Source organism: Crassostrea angulata, chromosome 9 (assembly GCF_025612915.1).
Source record: "Crassostrea angulata isolate pt1a10 chromosome 9, ASM2561291v2, whole genome shotgun sequence".
In the NCBI taxonomy this organism is placed as follows: domain Eukaryota; kingdom Metazoa; phylum Mollusca; class Bivalvia; order Ostreida; family Ostreidae; genus Magallana; species Magallana angulata.
This window is the reverse complement of record NC_069119.1, coordinates 4,787,649-4,797,999: the sequence shown is the minus strand read 5'-3', so window position 1 is coordinate 4,797,999 and position 10,351 is coordinate 4,787,649. Positions and strand designations below refer to the sequence as shown.

Genomic DNA, 10,351 nt, shown 5'->3' with positions numbered 1-10,351 from the left:
TTCCCTTTATTTTAAGTAGTTGGAACTTTTTGTGTTTTGTATTGCGTCATGTTCACTTTATAGTGACGTCAACGGATAATTATCTGTTGCTAATGTTTACATTTCACATTCATTTTAAGACATTGACATTTATTCTTTTAACTGTTTTCAGAAAATATTTTTCATCAATCTCTATGCCAGTGTACAAAACCAAACACACAACACAAATCCCATCAACCCGAAAACATCTTTTTTTGTGCGTCATTAATTGCAAATTTTCCGTTTATATCGTATGCACTGTAGCTACGTGTATAAAGTCTAACCCAAAATATCTTCACTTTGCGTTTACATTTTTTTGGCATAAAAATAGACCATTTCTGACAATCATGAGTAATCCGGTGATTTTTACATTCTCCGAAAAATTGAATCCACCAATAAGAAAGTTTGTGGTTAGAAAGGTAGGTATTGTTTATACTCAGTGCAGCTGACAAAATTAATTATTATACTTTCATGTTAAATACTGAAATTTGATTGGTTTAGACGCAGTTGATATTCCGTTAACATTTCTCTAAAATAAAGACATTCAGTATAATAAAATAAATAGTGCCTGTTTGGGAGGGTAACAGTTGAAATTGACACCTCAACAGGCACTATTTATATAATGTTACTGGATTGGAAAAAAGTACGCGAAATAAAATTTGATAAAATTATATCACATTCTTCAGCAACAGTATATTTTGATATTTGAAGATACAGTTGAAGATACATGACATGTATTTGATAGTAATATCCCATTTAAAGTCCAAGCTCTTGTAACAGTTGTATTTTACATTGATTAGACTAATCCACTGGATAAAAAGTTACGTTTTCAATATGCATCAGACACTCGAAATGCACAACAACAATAGTTTGGAGTTCTTTTTCTCATATATATAAACACAACGCAAAACTTTTAAGCATCAAACCTTTAATACTAGTACCATATACACAATAAATACAGAAAAACACAAATAAAAAACGTACAGGGATTCTCAATTCTTTACAAATGCACAACAGGAATTATGCTACATTATTAGCGTGGTTTTCTAATCTGAGAGAATTCTTTAAAGTCAGATTCAAAGAGAGTTTTAAAAAAGCTGTGTGAAAAATTCTACTCTTCTTGTACGTTTGAATCAAAATGCTCACAATCAACAACCAAATTACTTTAAAGCAAACAAACAGTTTGACAATTGTCATTAACATTTACTGTGAATTGATATTCTGTTGAAGCAAAACAGAGAGATGGGAGAAGAATAGTTACATGTACATAATTATAATCCAAGACCTATAGACTGGTCAAAATAAAGGATGTAAAGCAAAAAGGGGCAGAGGCCTCTTTTTAACAAATTTAATAAATTTAAATTTTCCAAAGGGAACCCATTCCCTTCGAGATCTACACATGATGATTTGTCAAAATAAAGTTTAAGGTGGTACTGGACACCCGTGGATATTATTGTGGATAAAAGTACATTATAATAAAAATATATTGTACTTTTACCATTTTAGAATTTTCAAATTTTACCACAATTGACCAAAAAATATGTTTTAATATATTTTTTCGGTAAGGTAAAATTTATAAGCACCAGTGTGATTCAAACTCATGACTTACAGCCTAATAGCAGTTAACACTCTAAAGTATTGCGATAAGCTGGTAACAATTTTTGTTGAGGAAGATGCTTGATTTTATTGTTTATTTTATGGAGGTATCCCATGCCACTTTCAGTTATAATTACTGAAATTAAAACAGATCAGTTGAATCGAAGTGAAATAGTTAAGCCCTACATGTCAATGCCAGCACAAAAACTTGATCAACCTGCCCCTGTAATCTCACATTAACAAGATTACAGCAGTATATCTATATACCACTGTGCAACAAGAATTAAAACAGTTCTATATACAAAGCACAGTAAAAGAAGCCATGAATTCACTAAATTTCCTACAAGCATATGTAAGTAAACCTTTCTACAGTAAAATATCTCACTAGGAAATATGAGCTGGCTGGTACAATACTTACAGATCTGATAGGGACAGTTAAGTGTGGACTAGTGAACACATCTTGACACGAGGTATAATATCACAAATCACAAATACATGTGGTATTACTTTGTTGCGTATTACATTGTTACATTACATTACAAGAACCATATCACAGGCTAAAAATATTTGCATTACAATACATGTGTGTCACATATACTGGACGTAAATGTGACAATTACATGATTACAAATTAATCCATATCCTTGTTCTTATAAAAATAACATTACTGCAAAATAAACTTGAAAATGAAATTTAAAAACACAAAAAGAAGACAATGCCCTGAAATTAGTAACCAGAATGGCACTTCCTGACGACAGAGGCAGGAGCAGTCTTATTGTAGACAACACGGTCTCACGGCACTCGCAGTGTATCATTCCCACAACTGACTTGGGTGTACATGTTTAATGATGCTTCCTCATCCCGACCCAGGAAGTTATAACTGGCAGTGACCCTGTAAGGATACAACATCATCCTCATCATCGTTTATAACTTGAACGCAATCCACCTCATATCATTGTTATATTAATATCTTTATACCAACATATCATCATCAATGAAACGATAAATCAAAATGGTGATGAAATGAACATTTTAATGATGTGTAGAAATTTCCCATTATGACAAATTTTTTTACACAGAGTAATAGATCTTGAGATAAGTAATATAGGTCTTGAACTCACGAAAAGGACATGACTCGTCTGTGATAGAATGGGTACGGTTCTGCACAATCATGGCTAAAAACGAAGAAGAATAATGTAATGTCAAATCACACAACAGGATTTACACACATCATGGTTTAAAATGCACAGTTGTCTGCATAGAGAGCCAGTCAATGAGATCATTTATAGCAGTTATTCAGTCTGATTAAATTAAGATCTTTGATCCGCTCTGACAAATTCGATGTCGCTACACAAAGATCAGATCTTTGTGTAGCGACATCGCATTTGTCAGAGCGGATCAAAGATCTTATTTTAATCAGATTGAGCAGTTAGTTATCATGATATCTTTGGTGGAAATTTCATTTTAAACAAGTGAAAAGCATTGTTTAAACAACATTCATTTTCTACTCATCAATTTTCCTTTCTTATTACTGTAGATTCCTTATTTTACACATTAAACTTAATTTCGCAATTCCACTGTTTTGTATCAAAATTCGAGAATATAACATCACGAATGTGGAACTATAGTTCTCACCTCTCAAAAAATAAAAGCGAGATTTTGAAATCTGCTTCTTTTGGTTTTACACAGATATTAATTCCTCACTTTAAATAAAAAATCTACAGAATAGTCAGATCACATCTCGTTGCCAGGTGCGGATCATCAGATCAAAGTTTACCTTCGCGTTTAATTTGATCTGATGATCCCGCCTAGTAGCTTGAAGGGATCTGCCCCTTTTGATCAAATTACTGTCATGATACACATAATTATATGTATTTAGAATGCATATGCATTTGATTCAATGGAAACTTTTCTCAACCAAAACTACTAAATAAATCTATGTGTACTTAAAGCTGCTTAGTCCGATTTTATATCAAATTTTATGCACGCTTTTAAACGATGGCTGTGCTTAGTATATGTATAAAAATAGACATTGCAGTAGTTTTACCTGTCAATTATGCCAAAATTCAATGAAGAAAAATACGTACAAAATTTGCTAACAAAACAAACGACATTAAAAGGTGCCGCGTTATTTCGCCTCATGTTAAATTTCACCCCTGACGATGAGACGGGAATGGTTTTATTACGAATTTGACATCGCTTTAAATAAAGATCGAAATGATCAAACAAATTACAAATAAACATGTGTACGTTCTGTTAGCCAATATTTCTAAAGTCTGCTTGCTTTACAATCGATGCATAGCATGCGGGTCGAATAACCCCAATCATTCGGGGGACGAAACCATGAAGTTTCCTTTTCTAAACATTCCCGTGATGCATTTTGGTTTGTTTTTTCGTTTGCCCAAAGAAAAATTATTTTTAATTACTTTGAATATTTCTAACTTTGAAAGGAGACTGATTCTGCTGGTGTAAATAGGAGAAAGTCCATAACTTTCTAAGATAAATGATTTGTATGAAAAAAATGTTGATACTGTAATTACAAAAAAATCGGACCAAGCAGCTTTAAAACTGTCATTTACTGGGCCAATCCATTCTCTTTGTTATATGATATACTGTTAGGTCTGTGATTTCTTAATATATTAACTGGGCCAGTCCATTCTGTTTGTAAAATGCTATAATACCAATAGGTCTGTGGTAACTTACACTAACTAGGCCAGCCCATTCTATTTGTTGAACACTATACCAATACTTACACTAACCAGGCCAGCCCATTCTGTTTGTTATCTGTTTGTCAAACGCTAAACCAATACTTACACTAACTGGGCCAGTCCATTCTGTTTGTTGAAGGCTATACCTATAGGAATTGAGAAGGAGTTGTGAGAGCGGACTTGGACAGTCTTATCCATGGACAGAGTAGTTGTGTTCAGCACTTTCTCTGCAAACACCACCGACATTGTGGCCGATGATATTTTCACAGGAAAATAATTAGAGTTTGTAATATTGAAGGGATTCTGAAAGGAGAATTGAATCGTACATTTAAATTAATACAATAACACACAAATAGGTGTGTTCCAGTAATTTTCTGACTGAATATGAATCAATTAAATGGCTAAATGATGTGAAAAATAAATATCATAATACCAGGGCATCAGTGACGACCAATACTTATAATAATATTTTAGATGAGAAAACCCTGAAAAGAGCTTACTCATTAAAAAAAAAGTATTTAAAACGACAATAAAGTTTTCAGTTGTTGCCATACAAAACTACTCACCTCAACAATGAAATTGACCGCCTCATGTTTGAGATCAATGGTTAGATTTTTTGGCAGGAGAAGTTTAACATTGTTGCTGATTTTAACATCTCTTGGAAACATAAAAAATATCAGTAGTCCTGCAGTTAGAAGACAGCCGATGATAGCCAGGGAAACCCACAGACACCTGTCCAATAAACACACAGTAAGTCACAGTTCTGACATATACATGCACTGTAAATGTATTATATTTGGTTTATATTTGGTGTGTACAATATCTGGTGGAAAATCAATTTTTAACAAGTTATAGGTGGATTCGAATTAGCATATTTCTGATTGTGCATATTCTTATACATATAGGAATGGCATGATTTAGCAGAAGTTGCTTTCCGCCAAAAATGCTAAAAGAATACACAGCCAAATGTTATATGTTTACAGCAAGTTAAAGAGTCTCTGTACAGGGAATCATGTACTGACTGTGGCTATTAAACATGCTCTGTACTTTGACTCCGACTGTGATAGCCAGGAATATGTACATGTACAGACACCTGTCCATTATGTACATGTACAGACACCTGTCCAATATGTACATGTACAGACACCTGTCCAATATGTACATGTACAGACACTTGTCCAATATGTACATGTACAGACACCTGTCCAATATGTACATGTACAGACACCTGTCCAATATGTACATGTACAGACACCTGTCCAATATGTACATGTACAGACACCTGTCCAATATAGGCAGAGTAAGGCCTATAAAAAAAAGTTGTGTGTTTCGGGTAACCTGACCTAACCTAAAAAAAATGGCCCGAACCTACCATTTTTAAACATCTGAGTTTATCCGATTGTGAATTTTATCTTATTTCCAATAAAAAATATGTTTTTAAATATGAAACAAACATACATTCTTAGGATTCATACAAAAAAAATATGATAAAATAAAAAAAAATCCCTACCTACCTAACCTAATTTTTTCATCAGTGTTACCCTAAACACACAATTTTTTTTTTAGGCCTAAGATTCAGTACTGATATATACATGTACATGTAAGTCATAGAGTCAGAGAGTACAGGAACCCAAGTACTGGCTGTGCATAGGAATATGTACAGACACCTGTCCAAAATAGGCAGAATAAGTCAAAGTACTGACCTATACACCTAGTTCAAAGAGTCTCAGTATAAGAAATTGCGTACTGACTGTGGCTATAAGGTATGTCCTGTACTGTGACTCTTATTGTGATAGCCAGGGACAGACACAGACACCTAATGTCCAATTCAGGAACAGACAGTCAAAATACACATGTTTAAAAGACATTATTTTACATCTGTGATAGTACATATTCTGGTTAGAGACACACTTTCCCATACATATACACTGTTCATATCAAATAGTCATAAATACACCAAAAATTTAACATCCAAAATAAATTATAAATTCTTACGTCCGTCTGGGCTTCAGTCTGTCATCTTGGACAGGAATCAGGGCCACCAGCTGGTTTTCTTGCTCTGTTAAAAGGTAAAAAAAGATTCTGTTGATGAATGGAATCAACTTAATGGTGCCCCTTCCCTCTTCCAAAATGTGGGCTAGAATTCTTACACAATTCATTGAGTCACGTTGTTTCAAAGCATTGTTATCATCACAAATATTGTTCTTTATCTTTTTAACTCCAAAAAGGTACATTGTATAAACTTGTAAGTCCATAAATGTGCAAGATTTTAGAAATGTAGTCCATTGCTTATAGTATCTTTTAAAATGTATCTCACTGTTTACAGAACAAATAGGAATATAGCTCATTATGTTCATGTTGTTTACAGTTACTTTGTTAACCCCATTTTTTAAAAAGTATCTTTGGGTATTGAACCCATTTTGTACAGTAAATTTAGCTCGTTGTTTACAGCATCTTTATATATATGAAGCTCTTGGATTGCAGAACCTTTAGGTACGAGTATTCAGCCAATTGTTTACAGTACCTTTAGGTACGAGTATTCAGCCAATTGTTTACAGTACCTTTAGGTATAGATCCCGCCCCTCAGATTCAGCAAATCGTTTACTGTACCTTTAGGTACGAGTATTCAGCCAGTTGTTTACAGTACCTTTAGGTATAGATCCCGCCCCTCGACAGGTGGGACAAGGCACCCTCCCTCTCAGCAGCTCCACATATCCGTCTGTCCTTATCACAGCCGCGGGGTTCCTGAGGGGTTGTCCCTGTGAAGGTGACTGAAAATTGTTATTCCATGTGATTTTAATATTACAAAACATCTAAGTATCTACTTAAATAAATGCTTTATGCATAGAAAACAGTTCCAGGGACTATGAAGAATTGTATAAAATTGTCTTGCATGCTATAGCCTTTATGTTATAATATTTTTTGTCTGTCATTTGATTTCATTTTGACTGTATGCCAATATGGTGATGTCAATAAACAATTAATTGAATTGAATATATAAGGCACAAAAATCCAGGATACTAATTAATATTAATACATTGAACTATTCTATATTCTCTAAAAAAAAATGGGGGGAAAAGCATGTCTCTCACTAAGTTTGTGTAACTTTATTAAACTTTGTCTTATTAGCAAATGTAACTATTCAACACAACCCTTGGTCTCATTGGAGGGTATATTCATATATCCGATGGCAAGAACATGCTCCATGTCCATCTTCTATATACATCTCTCTCTCCCTCCCTCCCTCTCTCTCTCTCTCTCTCTCTCTCACCATCTCCCCCCCCCCCTTCTCTCTCTTGTGTAACTATAACCAAGCCCTGTCTCCAGTCTCACCTCTTCAGTGTTTAGATCCATGTTGACACTGCTCCCTGTCTTCTCCTGGGGAGGGCTTTGGGTCCCCTGGGGAGGGCTTTGGGTCTCCTGCTGAGCCTCACCCCCGTCCCTTGGGGGGCTGGGGGTCACTGACGTCTCTACCAGTCTCTCATACTCACCAGACATCTCTCCAGGTCACACTTTACTGCAGTCTCTCTCTGTATTTAATGAGTTGTCTAGAAATGGAGATACAACCTAAATCAACTTTATATACAACATGTAATTTAGATAAAGCAGTCATAAAATTTAAATCAGCCCCACTGACCTGATGCAATGCTTTAATCTTGATTTTACATCCATATCTGGATTTATCATGTTTATGGTCACAACAACAAGATTTCACTGACATTGTGCATGCATAAATCTCTGAGATCATACTGCTTGTATTCAGGAATGGATGAATTAAAGACTGTCAAATAAACACACCTACTAAACTCATCATTACTGCAAATCACAAAAATATTAGGCATGTAACAAGTGTTCCTTACAGTTGTCAAACATGTACATGTATATAGTACATGTAGTATTATAATGATTACATATAAAGTTCCCAAAATCAATAATCTAGAATGCTAATACTTATGCATCTTTCTGTACAATCTGTGCTTTACAAGTTAGTAGTCACAGGGATTAACTTGTAAAAATGAAGAAATCATTATCAACAATCCTACCCTAAAAAATCAATAGGTAAAGTATGTAAGCTAGCTTAGGAATTGTACGTTAACCACTGAATTCCAAATATTTTTTTTTGTTAATTTTTTCTTTCAATATAATAAGGTACAAGGTACATGTATATTATAACTAATTAATTTTTTTTTAATAATGCAGATAAAGTTGCTGTGACATTTTCATCATTCCATGATGTATCTATACATGTAGGGCAGAAGAAGAGAGAGGTATTCTATCATTCTGTCAGTCCTTGTGACATGCCCACGTGTTTTCGAATTTACTATATATACAACAGCATATATAGGTTTTCACTCTTAGCTCCACCCTCTAATACGATGATTGACCTCAGAAACAGCAATAATTATAGAGTACTTGGGAATAAGTCTTAGGCCAGTCCTGGGAGTGTTTTACAAATGTGTGTATATGCATGTATAAATCATTTATAAACTTGACCCAATATTTTCTGCAACACTGTGATTAAGTGTAAGATAACCAAATACCCCCCCCCCCCCCCCCTTGGATCCTTGGGTCGAAAGGTTCCGGGTCGAAACGCTCAGAGGGTCAAAACGTCCCAACACCAATCACAATACAAGAATCGACAGCTTTCCAATGTTTAAATTATTACTGAGTACAATAATACACGTGTTCATGAATCTGAAATCAACGCCTGTGTGGTTTGAAAAGTATGGATATGCAAATTACATCGTTAACTTTTAAATTCGACTGATACATGTGTTATAGGCATGATTTCAAAAGCGCACGTAACGGTAGCCTCTATAATTTTCCTTCAAAGATATTGAATAAAACGTTCGATCAAAATAGTATTAATGAATACTTTAACTCTTGTGATTTCCATGAGACATACACCGCCATGTTACATCTAATGAGCAATACCTGTATACTTAGCCTAGTCAATTCAAGTTGTGCCTGTCAGCCCCAATCCATTTTGTTGACATCACGTGACAAGTTTTACGTTCAAGGATAACCTCCCCCTTATTCTGAACACCCTCCATGAGCTACCAATCAATCACGCAGTGTCTGATTAAAGTCAACGCAGATCTGAACAAAGTCGCTTTTGGAGAGGACATATTTTTTTCTTCCGTTTAGCTTGTTTTATTTCACTGTCAAATTTCTTAAAAACCAGGTAAAAATTCTGACAAAAAATATTACATATCGTATATCATTTCAATAACCTTGAACATTTTAATAAACATAATACTGTAGTATTTCAATGAAAATTTACTGAATATTTTCCTGCTGTGATATATAAACTGAATAATTCAGAAAATAAAATGCAACTAGCCTATAGCAAACCTTTTTTAACGTTGTCAATGATAAATATTACTGTTCATATGACTATATACATTTAAATAGTGTCAATTAATAATCGGCCTTATAATTAATGAGAAAATTTTCACTAATTAAGCAAACCGAGTTATTGCTATCAAAAACTTGATTTATTGAGTATCAATATAGATATTTAATAAAGATCTCATCAAAAAAGCGTTTCTTTATATTGGTCTCCTTTAAAAGAAGACGAGCTTTTTATAAAAATGTAGTTTTCTACTCAGATTCTGAAGCTAAGATATATATGGAATTCTCTTTACAAAATGATATATAGTTTAAATCTATAGACAAATGATCAATTGAATTTGAAATCATAGTTAATAGTCTATAGAAAAAAAAACCAATCACCATGATTACGGAACTGATTTTTTTTTGGGGTGGGGGTATTTTGTTTTTGTTTTGTTTTGTTTTTTTGTTTTTTTGTTTTTTTGGGGGGGGGGGGGGGGATGGTTAAAATATTGCATATAATTATGTATCACATTTCTCTGTATATGTAGCGCTTATCAATTCAGGGTAAACAAATTGATACGTTTATATATATATATATATATATATATATATATATATATATATATATATATATATATATATATATATATATATATATATATATATATATATATATACACACTATTTTGATG

The 10,351-nt window shown here is 33.6% G+C and overlaps 1 protein-coding gene across 4 annotated transcripts; it reads right to left on the bottom strand.

Moving 5' to 3' along the window:
• Positions 1 to 1,362: 1,362 nt before the first annotated feature.
• Positions 1,363 to 9,436, bottom strand: LOC128163919 (transmembrane protein 106B-like). 4 transcript variants are annotated; one of them, XM_052827609.1, is made up of 8 exons: positions 9,258 to 9,436; positions 7,656 to 7,889; positions 6,970 to 7,093; positions 6,318 to 6,381; positions 4,889 to 5,054; positions 4,429 to 4,625; positions 2,736 to 2,789; positions 1,363 to 2,506 (listed from the first exon to the last, which is right to left on the bottom strand). In XM_052827609.1, the coding sequence occupies exons 2-8, from the start codon at positions 7,818 to 7,820 to the stop codon at positions 2,407 to 2,409; spliced, it is 870 nt and encodes a 289-aa protein (XP_052683569.1). In that variant the 5' UTR covers positions 7,821 to 7,889; positions 9,258 to 9,436; the 3' UTR covers positions 1,363 to 2,406. The 4 variants fall into 4 exon arrangements, with proteins under 4 accessions (XP_052683569.1, XP_052683570.1, XP_052683568.1 ...); XM_052827610.1 differs by having other exon boundaries at positions 7,656 to 7,852; XM_052827608.1 differs by having other exon boundaries at positions 7,656 to 7,870; positions 9,258 to 9,432.
• Positions 9,437 to 10,351: the final 915 nt, after the last annotated feature.